The sequence below is a fragment of the Poecilia reticulata genome, chromosome 4 (assembly GCF_904066995.2).
Source record: "Poecilia reticulata chromosome 4, P_reticulata-male-v2, whole genome shotgun sequence".
Taxonomy (NCBI): Eukaryota; Metazoa; Chordata; class Actinopteri; order Cyprinodontiformes; family Poeciliidae; genus Poecilia; species Poecilia reticulata.
In genome coordinates, this window is record NC_088833.1 from 26,729,079 (window position 1) to 26,742,552 (window position 13,474).

General features: G+C 42.9%; 1 protein-coding gene across 5 annotated transcripts in view; it reads left to right on the top strand.

The window, feature by feature from the left end:
- Positions 1–11,485, top strand: part of nhsa (Nance-Horan syndrome a (congenital cataracts and dental anomalies)) — a 68,261-nt gene extending 56,776 nt beyond the window's left edge. For all 5 annotated transcript variants that reach the window (XM_017304493.2, XM_008407547.3, XM_008407546.3 and 2 more), the window contains 4 exons: positions 1,452–1,583; positions 2,545–5,364; positions 5,784–5,907; positions 8,249–11,485. In XM_017304493.2, coding sequence (XP_017159982.1) covers positions 1,452–1,583; positions 2,545–5,364; positions 5,784–5,907; positions 8,249–8,870 — 3,698 coding nt within the window. In that variant the 3' untranslated portion in view covers positions 8,871–11,485. The remainder of the gene's footprint in view (positions 1–1,451; positions 1,584–2,544; positions 5,365–5,783; positions 5,908–8,248) is intronic.
- Positions 11,486–13,474: the final 1,989 nt, after the last annotated feature.

Here is a 13,474-nt window from a genome sequence, read left to right on the forward strand (position 1 = left end):
AAATAAGAGCAGAATTGTTATGGCAACAAAAATTACTTTCAAAATTGAATCACAGAAGTTTAACGTGTTAGCATAAAAAGCAGAACAGTAGAAGGCCTCATGCTACTATTAACATGCTAACATACTTAAGTTAGCAACAATTTTGGGTTATTTGATAAATTAACCATTAAAATAATTGTGATGTTTGTTTATGATTCAAAAGACTATTCAAAAAGTTTATAAAATCTCTTCTTTGGGAAAAATAGAAACCTGTCTTCTTTTTTTAATACTTGGTAGAAAACAACCATGCTAGCTGTCGCCCAGTTAATTTATTCACTTTGAAATCCTCATAACAATATAGCTTCTCACTAGCAAATTAAAAATAAAAGTCTTATAGTAACATTATTAAAAAGTTGTAGCAAGGCTGGAGATGGAATATTGAAATTTTTCTACTTTTAAATAAAAAGTCAGCCATGCTAGGCTAATCGTCTTGTTTCCTGTTTAGCGAAGTGGTTAGCACACAAATGTTGAAGGAAAAACGATTTCTGAATTAATTTTTACGTCTCCAATGAGTTATTAGAATGTTTCCAAACACCTAGCTAGACTTTGCTAAAGCATAAAACTAAATTACTATGCATATTATTATAATTAACCCTTTTAGTTTTGACCTAAGAGTTGAGAGGCAGAAGCAAATTTACAAGAAGCTTCAGTATATTTCACATTTTGACTCATTTTATTTCAATAGGGTAACCTTTTTGGTTCAATGTTTCAGAAAAATCCTCATCCTCAAAAGATCCTGGGTTGCGTGAATTACGCTCACAGACCCTAACTATAAAAGTCCGAGTCATGCTTTGTGCTCGGTGAACTCTGTTTCTCAATGACTCTTTGCGTTTGCTAAGAGGCCAGGTGCTGTGACATGAATGGCAATTAGTTTTGTTCAAGCGGATAGAAAGATCTGCTTGATGTTACTTACTCTCCCTCTCGCCGACTTGAAAACAGGAGGTTGTGTGCCAACATGGGCCGGGTCAAAGACAGTTGAAGGGGGGAAGAAATGCACATTGTAAGCAGAGTCCTGCAATCGCTATGGTGCTGAAAGCCCCAACTTGTTGTCACATGATGGTCATAACATGACGGAGGGGCAGCAGGAAGGTTAGTTGGTGAACTTAAGCAGAGGTATTCAGAGTTTACGGCGAGATTTCTTCCTTTTAAACGCTTGTTTACAATTTCTGTCATAGCTGTCAGAAAATATTATACCTTAGCAACCAAAAACTCCAGGCAGACACTGTGGCTTTATGCCTCTCTCAGATCTCAGACCGCCTCTGCTATTTTTGTACGCCACCTTATTTAGTTCAGTCATTCGATATATTTATTTCAACTTTTGCCGTTTTATGTGACAGCGTGAGAGTTAAAAAAAGGATTCTCTGCATTTGGGACCAAACAAAGATTCCTCACATGTCCTGTCTCCGCTGCAGGGGTTGGCTTTGACAGAGATGCTAGTGTGCGCTGCTCACTCGTTCACTCACAGTCTTTGCTTCAGAGGAGACGGAAGCTGAGGAGGCGGAGGACGGTCGCCGGTTTCCCCAGACAGGTGCAGCAGGATTTTGGTATGTATCTTTTTTTTTTTTAACCTCATGTCATGTTGGGGATCTTTTTCCACAGCGTCTTGCAGTAATTAGTAATTACTACTGCAATAATTACTGAACTTCTTGTTTTTTTCCACATTACAAAATGTGTTTTATTTGGATATTTCTGTGATGGCCCAATAGAAAGCTGTGCATAATTGTGAAGTGACAGATAAAGCCTGTGTGGTTTTTAGGAATTTTTCTAATTTTTTTTTTCTTTTTACATAATTGTACAAATGTTTAAACCTTTTTGGATGCTGCCATTTTAACTTCATGTTGCTTCTTGTCTTTACCAGCTTTGACCGTCTGTAGTCTGATTCAGTTGTTTCATACCAACGCATTTAAATTATACAAACTTCAGTTCAGTCTTTGTTATGGGACAATACAGTTAAATTCAGTGAGTAATGACATGTAAATAAAAAAAAAGTTATCTATTTATTTAAATTATTGACTAAAAGTAAAGGGGGCTGAATGAATGCCACTCTTTTCAAATTTTGCTGAGAAAAAATCAAAGTAAAAATTTTGTATCCATTTTCTTTCACTTCTCAAATATCAACTACTATGTCTTGGTTTATCACATAAAATCCCTGTAAAATGTATCAAAGTTTTACAGAATAACGGGTTCGTCTCCATTACATAAAAATCTTTTTTATTAATTATCTTGAAGACACTGTATTCTTTAACAGACATATTTTTTAAGTCAATACTTTAACTCAACAATTCACGGCAAAAACACAAAATCATACTTTTTTTTTTTTTTTAGTTTGTAGAGCAAAGTTACTTTTTACTCATTTTAGACGTAGTACGATAGTTGCACTAGAAACTAGACAAAAAAATACTCTGTAAGATTTAGCGTTTTCCCAGTGTTGAAAGATTATAGAAAATAAAGTCTGGATTTAAGAATCTGTAGCTAAAACTCTTTCAATCCTCCTTTCTTTTCCAGACTCTGATGACTCCCCTGGTTCCAGGGAGCGGACTGTCATTGTTCACACCACAGCCGATATAACTCCTTCCACTGAGGAGCTGACCAGCCATCTGACCACCAGAGACTCAGGTTGCCAGACCGAAGACTTTTTGACGTCGGGAGTGCCGTCTCGGAGGAGGCTCAGGGTCCAGAGAGGTCAGGGCGTGTCGCTCCTGCTCTCCCATTCGGCAGGCAACATCTCCTGCCTCCCCGACACCGCTGACCCCATGTTCTCCAGTTCAGTGGAGGCCCGTTTGCGGTCGCGGAGTCTGCCCAGAGACAGCAGCAGGATGATGATGATCCTGATGGATGATGAGCGCAACGACAGCGACGATGAGGAGGAGCTGGCACCCTTCGACTCCGAGGGTTTTCTTCCCGGGCGCAGAGAGAGAATCCTGAAGGAGGAAGAAGAGAGTTCCGATGATCGGGCCGTGTCAGAGCGGCAGCTGGTGGGGCTGAAGTTTGCGCAGCTGTCAGAGAGTCCAGAGCGCAGCTGGATGGAGCGGACCGGCGCTCAACTGCCCAGGAAAGCCGACATGGGTAGCTGCGAGATCTCATCCAGCTCGGACACCTTCAGCAGCCCCGTTCACTCCGTCTCAGCCGCAGGGGTGCTGGGCAGCCAAATGGACCATAAGGACGACCACCAGTCTTCCAGCGGGAACTGGAGTGGCAGCAGCTCCACCTGCCCCTCCCAGACCTCAGAAACCATCCCCCCCGCAGCGTCCCCTCCACTCACCGGCTCCTCGCACTGCGACTCTGAATTGTCCCTCAATGCCGCCACTCACACTGCCGAAGACCAGACCAGCTTCCTGCTGGACAACTACCAGGGCCTCAGAACCCAGCGAGCTGGCTCCTTCTCCTCAGCAGCTATGGATATATTAGAGGAGGTGGGAGTGAGTACGCCCGTGGAGGGGGAGTGGGATTTCCCCAACGCGGAGCCGTCTTCCTCTCAGGGGTTCAGCCCTGAACCAGGCAGGGAGGCCGAGAGCAGCCTGGGCTGCCCCAGCTTCACCAGCATGGCTACCTGCGAGAGCAGCTTCTCCGACAAGCCGCCATCAGAGAAAGCAGACACCGTCTCTTACTACTCTGTGGACACCGAAGGGTACTACACCTCCATGCACTTTGACTGTGGTTTAAAAGGCAGCAAAAGCTTCACCTACAACTATGCAACCCCAAGTTCTGATTGCGGTTTGTCGGACGCGAGCGGCCAGCTGACTCTGGGGAGACGCTGCCTCTCCTTGAGAAAGTCAAAGGCCAAGCCCTCCCCACCAAAGAGGAGTTCCTCCTTGAGGAAGATATGCAGTGAGGGACACATCCCTGAAAAGAGAGAACCAAAGATTATCGGTACTTACAGACATCCAGCATCTCTGTCCTCTAAAGAGCGGAGAATGCAACTGGCTCTGTCCGGATCACAAGGACTCCTGGAGAACTCCTCACTAGGGCGAGAGCCCCTCGAGGTCTGGGCGATGGAAGGCACGTCGGATCTGACGGATTTAGGCATTTTAAGCTCCAAAGACGCACATTCATTTAAGGACAATGGCATTGTGCAGTCAGACTATGCAGATCTCTGGCTTCTAAATGATTTGAAGTCCAGTGATCCCTACCGATCTCTATCAAACTCCAGTACAGCCACGGGTACGACTGTGATCGAATGCATCAAGTCACAGGAGAGCTCAGAGTCCCAGACTTCCCAGTCTGGCTCAAGAGCCACCACCCCATCACTTCCATCAGTGGAGAGCGAGTTCAAGTTGACGTCTCCAGAGAAGCTGGCCGGACTGGCGAGTCCGTCGAGCGGCTACTCCAGTCAGTCTGAAACCCCCACCTCCTCATTTCCCTCCACTTTCTTCCCAGGACCTCTGTCCCCAGCCACTGGGAAGAGGAAGCCCAAAGTCCCAGAGAGGAAGTCGTCTCTTTCCTCTCTGTCTCTGCAGGCACGATCTTCCAGAGACGTAGCGACCTCAAAGAAAGATCTGGAGCTGCCTATGATTCCTCCTTCTCACCTCGACTTAAGTGCCCTTCACAGTCCAAGCAATAAAGGCTCGGCTTATGGGAACCAACTACCAAACCTTCTCCAGATCAAGCAAAAAGATGTGCCAACCGCCAAAGCTGTCACATCTCCGAACTTGGAGTCCTTCACTGCCCACTCTCTGTCTATAACACCCTCAATTCTTCAAAAAGTGCAGCTGCGGTCCATCAGCAAGCAGCCTGAAGACCTGCATGAGAGCAAAGCAGCCTTGAGACTCCAGTGTCCATCTGAGAACTCAACCAGCTGTCAATCGCGAGATCTCAAGAGTCCTTCACCGCACAATTCCCATAATCATCATATTTCATCAAACAACTCAATCCATGCCTCAAACGAAGGGCTTTCAATGGCAAATAGCCAGGGCACAGAGGTATTGTCAGGGAGCGCGACAGCTGTCGGACTGCAGTCAGAACCGTGTTTGGATGGTTCTAACATCCCCAAGACATTGACTGTTCATGAAGCAGAGCAGCGCTCAGAGTCACCGGTAACATCCATCTGCTCCAGAGAGTCTATCCCACACGTAGACGCTTCAGGTCAGCAGCAGACCGAACTGCCCGAAGCGGAAATGTGTCCTTGCCCTCCGGTTTTACACAGCTCACCCAAGAGGTCCAACTATGTGGACAAAGTGCCTGCCGTTGACAGTCCTCTGGAGACGTCCCAGGAGAGCTCCATCAGCAGTGAAGGGGAGAACGACTCATCAGGGGTTTCAGCCGAAAGTGCCTCACAGGACAGGAAAGAGGAATCCGCAGAGGAGGCAGACGATTGCTTTAGCAAAGGCAGGTTCTTCAGGCCTTGTTCACTACAAACTATTATGATCTATTCCAGATTGATACATGGATCATTTTAATAAAAATAAAAGCATAAGAATAGTAAAAAAAAAAAAAAAACATGTAACGTAGAGGCTATATATTAAAATCAAAATTTCTCCGTTTTTTTATTTCTGTAAAAAAAATTTTTTATTAAAATTAATTTCCAAGTTTTTTTTTATTATGCCAGCCATTTTTTTACTTAATTATGTACACTTAAACCGTTACATATACTGTTTATGTTTAAACATAACCTATTAATACTGTAGATAGTCAATTTTACCTCAATAGCAATAAAGGAATTACAAAAAATATTAATATTTTTGCATATTATGGACTTGTTATAATCTGCTAATCACCGTATTAAAAGTTTTTCTCTTTTTTTACAGACTATACAGAAAGTGATAGCTCTGTGTCGTCACAGCTCGAGGAGTCAAAAAAAGAGGATGACAGCGTGTTTCTGTCACCCACCAAGTCCCGCACCACTGAGGATCTGTTCGCTATGATTCACAGGTGAGCGTTTGGACAGAAGCCCTCTCAGTCCTGGTTCACACAAAGTGACAAACCAGTAGCTGTTTGTGGCGACGGTGGTAGGAGTCAGACCCGCAGTCCGTGGGTCGCCGGTTAGATCCCTCCTCCATCATGTTTTTGCTATCATCAACGCTATATTCCGCTGATTCCATTTAAAACCAGGGATGTCACGCACGGAAGCTTCAGCTCCCCCTGCTGGAGAGCATTAAAAGAACCAGCTCTCCAGTAGTGATGATCACTACCATTAGTTTTAGTTGTCAGCATAATGCACTAAATCTTAAATATATGCGTGATATATAAAAGAAAAAGGGGGTAAAAAGGGTGCTTTGCTGCTAATTCACTAGCAAGGACCACGCCACAAAGGTTTAAAGATTCATTGTAGGAAGGGGTGAAGAAGACAGGATGTAGGGATGAATGAGTTTGGGGGTCTGGTCTTTGGGGAAATTTGTTCCGCTTATTTTTCCGAGCCTGCATAGATGGCAGCTGCAGCAAAAAGGAGTAAAGCATGGTTATGAGATGGAAGGAAGGAAAAGGGGAAGAGGTAATGGGATGAAGGAAGGAAAAGGGGGAGAGCGGTGAGGTAAAAGAGGTGGAGGGTGGAGTTGACGTAACAGACTGAGAAGGATGGGTGAGCAGAGTATAAATAGTCTGCTTGTAAAATTGGAGGTGTGGTTTTGGGCGTGGCCCTGCTCAGTGGCGTAACTACACATTATTCAGGTGGATGCGAAAACATAGATCGGCGCATAGATTAAATAATTGATTATTTAATAATCAAACCATAATAGTCTACTAAAACCACAATAAGAAACTTAATTAATCAATCAAAAATAAGTTCTGTACCATATCAGCCTCAGGAGATGATTGAGGGATGAAGAGACAGATGTCTGGTTCTTTAGGTTCTGATGGGTCTGGAGTTCCTCTCCTGATCCATTCTGTTCATCATACAGCAGCACACCACGCCAGGACGAACACATTTGTTTAAATTGCCTGTGTTCATCCTCACTGACATAATTCAGTCTGGGATTTGCGTCTTCCTTCTCATGTTTGTATCTTTGCGAGAGGTTTTACTTCTAAGGGCGGTGGAGTATCGGGTTGAGGACGGTTTAAAAAGACACGGGTCATAGCAGCTCACTGGGCTGTGTAGAGTCCGTCTCTAGGTGACAACAGCGTCGGTCCGTAGAGTTCTGGGGTCCTTTAGCTCCCGGCACGAGAATTTAGCTGACCTTAATATTTCCTGTGTTTAATTTTGGTCATTATTGTTACAGTTAGTGTTGATATGTATGTGATAGGCGTGTCTGTCAGACATTTATAGAATACGGGACGCAGGGTCGCAACTACATATTATTCAGGATGCAAACATATAAATCGGCGCCCCCTTCCCCACCCAAAGGAAGGTACGTTAAGGTGAAGGAGCACACGCGCTCCATTTCTCAGGTGGATGCGTACACAACATATGATCGCTACACGAAGGTACATGAAAGGTAAAACTCGCTACATTTACCCCATTATGGGCGCGAGGTGAAGGAGCGTAAGGGCACTGAAGAGTATGCGAACACATCATCGGCGCGCCGCCCTCTCCAGACTGGGTTTTGTCGCCCCCTCTGGTGCAGCGCTCCTATGCGTTGCGTGCACGGCATGCCCACTTTTTGCGTCCCATCAGGATGCAACATTTAACAGCCAAATACGAGACGATTCCATATTTTAAGTGACGGGTGGCAACCGTACCCTGCTCCCAAACTTAAGTTAGCATATTCATTTGATTTGTCAACACTATGACAAGTAGATAACAAGGTCAGCAAAACGTTTTAATTAAAAGAAAAAAGCGAGTACGTCAGCTATGCTAGCTTGACTTTGACCACCTGACATGTAGATTATGGTGCAGAGTTTGGTCTGTTTTGGTTCAGTGGAAAAAAGAAAAAAAAAAGTAGCTAATCTACAACAGCGATCACTTAATGTTCTGTTCTTTATGTGGGAAATGTTTGCGTGTCTTTTAGTGTTGAATCCTAAAACATAAGTGGTGTTGTCAGTTGCTATGGCAATGCGTCTGAGTGTAGCATAGCCAACATAGAGAGTGAGGAAAAAAGAAGTGCTTTTGAGTTCTTCAACAGTTTTCCTGTGCTATTTTTCCTTTGTTGCGGCGCATTGCGCTACATCGATAGTATCTATATCTCCTGGTTTCAGTTTGGTAACAGAACTGACTGACTATGGATGACATGTAAAAGAACAGTCTTTTTCCCCTCCAGCATTACATTTCCAGATGTAAACAACAACATCCAACACGTCTTTACAGCTTTGACTTCATGTCAATTAATTTCATTCGTAGATCCAAAAGGAAAGTGTTGGGGAGGAAGGACTCCAGTGAGCTGGCAGCGAGGACCCGCCTCAGCGCCTTGTCAGGCAACACCCCGCCGCCTGGCAGCAGCGTCTCCTCCCCGGTCCCTGCAGCGTCTCCCTCCTCCTCCCCCGCTGTGACCCCACCCGCCCCACACAGGGCCTCAGGGCCCATCTACAGGAACGCGAAGAAGTCCAGCACCTCCAACGAGGAGTTCAAGCAGCTGCTGCTTAAAAAGGGGAGCCGGTCGGACTCCAGCTACCGCATGTCGGCTGCTGAGATCCTGAAGAGCCCCGTCACTCCGAAGTCGCCTGGAGACTTTCTGACCGAGTCACCCAGACAGTCGGAGGAGGCCCCCTCCCCACTGCAGCAACTCCTGTTGGACCAAGAGCAGCTGTCCAGCCCATACCCCAAAGCCAACGTCGAGAGCTTCTCCCCGAGACCCTTTCTCGCATCTGCCGCTTCCAGGCAGGGCCGCTCGAGGATCCCGCCGCCTGCCAGCAGCAGCCGTTACAGCGTGCGCAGCAGGCTGTACTCCACGCCGATGCAGGCCATCTCTGAGGGCGAGACTGAGAACTCGGACGGAAGTCCTCACGATGACCGCTCCACGTAGGACACGGAGCACAGCAAGGATAGATCTATACGTTTACAAAGACAACTGATGGACCACGATGAAATATAATACATAAATATATCAAATATGCAGAAGGCAGGGGAGCAGATTCAATCATTTTAATAGTAAAAAGAAAAATCAGATTTCTAGCAATTTTTATGGATGAATTTTTAAACATTTTTCTTTTTATATTTCAGTCCACAAAATGTACACTTACTAAACTATTTTTAAAATAAATCCCTGTTATTACAAAATGCCTTTATTAAGAAAAGAAAAAAACAACAAAAAAAGAAACATCCGAAACCAAAATATTCATTCTGCCCAATTTAACTCTTTGCAGTTCAGATTATAGATTTAAATTGTTTACAATTTTTGTAAACCGTGCCAACACAGATTAGTTAGCACAACTAGCATGACATAGCTCTGCGTATCCCTTGATAGATTTCTGAAAAAAGCTGACAACATTTCAAAGTTTGTCCTATGACTGGCAAAAGTGAAAAACTCAAAGCTAAAAACAGAGCAACTTAGATCCCGTTTAGTGAAAGTCTCAGCCTGATTCTACATTAAATAGCTCCCCATATCTCAGTGATTCATCTGATCTCCCTAATAATGTGTTTTAACAATGTTAAGACTTCTGACAGTAACAACTTCCACACCGAAGAGTTGTTGTCAGCGGGATGTGTCGGGGCTTATGTTTGATTATCGATTATCTCTAGTTTTAAAGAGATATTTTGTTTGGTTATTTGAAGACAGGTAAACCCAACGCCTCATGACAGCACATGCGCTTCGTCTTATCTGTTCTGTTGTCAGATTTAAAAAGAACAAAAAACATAATAGTTGACCTTGATTTTATATCCTAGAGATGCAGATTTTTTTACCTTTTATGTATTCTGTGAATACCTATGCAAGAAAAGACACAAAACTTGTACATTTCCTCAAGCCACTTTAACTTTCCCGCCAATCAACACGACACAACTAGCTTCAGAGAAATTATCCCTCCGTCTTTCCACTCATATCGTTAGCAACAGCAGTTGGAATACTTCAACTCCTAACAAGGACATATATAACGAAAGGCAGCTACTTGTTACAATATTTCAGAGTCATCATAGAGAGTTACCAGTGACAGACGGTGGAACGGTCTAAACCGAACACCAAGCCGACCATCTCTGGAGACAGGAAAGACGCAGGTGTTATCATGGGACACGAAAAAGTGCTCAAAAAGCCAGAGGCGGTGGAAACGCAGCGTGGAAAGATACAATGAGAAGGTCATGTGTTTAAAAGAACAGTGGTCGTTTGTGGCTGATGATGTGGCATGTTTTTGAATAGTCGAAAGAGGCGATAGGAAAGTGCTCAGTAGGATCAAATATGCCTTACTTTACTCGACAGGAAACAATACGTGACAAAACGTTTTCCCGGGGGAGGATTTTTCAGGTTTCTAACCAGAGGATGTAACATGTGGGGCCGGGTTATCAAGAATGGGAGGAATCTGTTGGATTCTGGGGCATTTGTTGCTGTTGTATGCCAAATGTTCTTTGGTGACTCCATAAAATATTTTCTATGTTGTTAACAACTTAAACATTTATTTGTTTTAATCCGATTGTTTAATCGGATGGCCCCTGTTTAGTTTTTTTTGTTTGTTTGTTTTCTTTTAACAAACTAAAAGTGACATTTTAACAATGAATTGCTGGAAATAACAAAGAAACATATTCAGATACCTACTTTTATTTTGAAAGACACATTTTAGTTTTCTGATTTTCAGGCATCGCATTTTGATATATTATAATAGAAACAATAGATGATTCAAAGAGCTATAAGCTATGCCCAACCAGTATGCAACCGACAGAATAGGTGTCGGTGCAGGTAGATTTTTGGCCTTAATGACACTCCGTACATGTCGCAGCCATGTAACAGGGAACTCAGTGAGATTAGCCTCTCAACTTTCATTCCACCTAATCCCCGCACCCCCTTTTTTGCACTGACGGAGAGATTTTTGTGAGGTTTCATTTGTCCCTGGCTGCGTGCCGTACCTGGAGCTATTTATCAACCCTTCCACTCAGCTGTATAAATAACTCTTCCTGAATAATTTTGTCGTGATGTAAGAGTGGAGTTGTGTAGATGCTTCTGCCAAAGGCTGCAGGACATGTTACAGGACCTGTTTGGAGCATTGGACTGTGCTTTTCTCTTGTTACTTGACTGAAATGTTCTTGAAATCACAAAACAGTACTAAAAAAAACAGAGCCACAGCTTATGGTACTAGATGCATAAAAAAAATTGGACATGAAATGAACCTATACAAACAGTACTGTGTTTGTTTTTTTTCTTTCTTCCTCTCTTTCTTTTATGTGTACAAAACTGTAAATACATGAACTGTTCAGAACGATCACAAAGGTTATCTAATTGTCTCTAATGTAAAAAAAATAATAATGTTTTCAGAGTTTACATTGATTTCAGACCTTTGTATATTTTTGAGTTGTGGAACACTTTGTCTTGTATTTATTTTTAGTAAGCATTGTGGGCATCCCATAGAAAGTCTTTATCTACTGCTGAAGCACAACAAACTGCTTAGCAAAATGTGTATGAACAGACAAATAAATGTGACTGCTTTAAAAATACAACTTTTGAGTTTGTGTGGTCAATTCCAAACAGCAGGCGGTCACCTCAACCTGTTGCTAATTTTTACCAATTTCATCCCTTCCTTCTGTTATTTTGCTAACATGTGGTGCCTAAAGCTGCAGTATGTACGTTTTACAAAAAAAATATATATTAAAACTGTCACTTTGTCGTGACAATATAAAATGCGACAAATAATCTGTGAAAAGACCGCGCTGCACCACTACCGGTCAAAAACAACCAATCAGAGGCAGGAGGCGGGTCTTAGCACTGCCAATCAAACTTGTATACATTACTCCGGGAAAACCGTTTATCCTCCGTAGTCAGTGGCTATGCTAATCATAGATGCTAGGAAATCAAGAAAGAAAGAAATGGAGAGATGGCAGAGGAGGAGCTCGATTTTATTTTCACAGATTATGTCTCATACCATGCTCTCACTATAGTGGCTACTCTAAAAAAATATGTAAAAACATATTTTTAAATATAAGTGAAATGCTCCTGCTTTAAACCATGGAATCTAAATTTTGATTTCTTAGTATTTGTTGCATTTTCATGGATTATTTAAATAAATAGAGAAAAAATGCTCAAATTTGTCAGCAAGCAAAATTCATTTTTATGTTTTATTTCAATTTATTTTCGTTCTGATCCCTATTGTTTCTTATAACATATTAAAAAGAATGACCACTGATTAAAATCAAATGAAATAACCCTCTTGCAGATGAGATTCTTTGGCCCCAATACAAAACCTGAAATAAACTGGCAAGAAACAACCCAAATTCCAAAATGGCAATTATTAGCACATTTGTGGAAGTTAGAGCTGACAAATATTGCCGAGCCAATATGCTGAATGTGAATCAACAGGTGCTTCAATGACGTGTTAGTTTAAAGGATGCACTCATGTGACCAGGACTTTCCAGCTTTTAAAATTTTCACATTTTCCCCTCTCCGCAGTTTTGTTTGCACCAAAACCGAAAACAAAACCGACTGATATTAATAACTTTGGAGGAAATTTGTTGCTTTAGTCGTAGTAAGGATAAACTGAATCGCTTTTGACCCGAGTAGAACACTAGAGGGCGCACTTCAGGTGAAACCACTCAGCATTGTTTTCCAGCTGTAATTCAATGCAAATTGATTACACGTTCCTTTCCGCGGAAGACCTACGTTTCTTTCTGCACATGTCGTTCTGTGTTCCTGCTGCACAGCTGGGACAGAAAATTCCCTTTGTTGTTCTGGCTGATGTCAACGAGGCCTTGGGATGCACAAAAACGCCTTGTTCACTGGGTCCTTGCATGTCAGCTGAGCGAAGATTGAGAGGGAGCGGTTGGGGGGGCAGGGCGCGGACAGGCTGTAGTGGTGGAGGAATCGAAGGTCATCTCTGCTCTCATGAGGAAGCATCATTAATATAATATAATATTCAAACATTTGAAGCTTCCCTCTGGAGACATGCTGCTGTGGTTGGTGTCCCAATCTAAGCGTCTGCCTCACCAGATGTGTCGGTGATAATCCAGTGTTACAGTGACAGCCCATGTGCTTTGATAGTTTTCATGTGTTTGATCGTCAAGGGAAGGGGCAGATGGGGTTCGCCAGTCATTCCCTACATGTAGATGTAAAGAGACGTTTGGAGATGAATTGATAGGAATTAAAATGTTCATGTCATCATTGATAGACTTTCTTCTTTGCTGTAGCAATGCCTTTTGGCAACAATTCTGAGACTGATGGGAAGTCTTTATGTATTTCCCTTTAAATGCTGCCACATTTGTATGGAAAATGTATTTGTTGGTGAAGCAGAAGGGCTGAAACTGTTGATGGTGTCTATAAAAAAAAAACTTGCCAGATTGTCTCCAGCAGTGCTAATCTGCTTATTCTGCTTGATTGGCTTTCTTCATTACATTAGATTATAACAATTTGAAGAAAGAAGACATAGAGGGGTGTCAAAGGTGTGTGAGAGAGCCAGAAAAAAACTGGTAGCCCCTCCTCATTCTGGTCACCTGCTT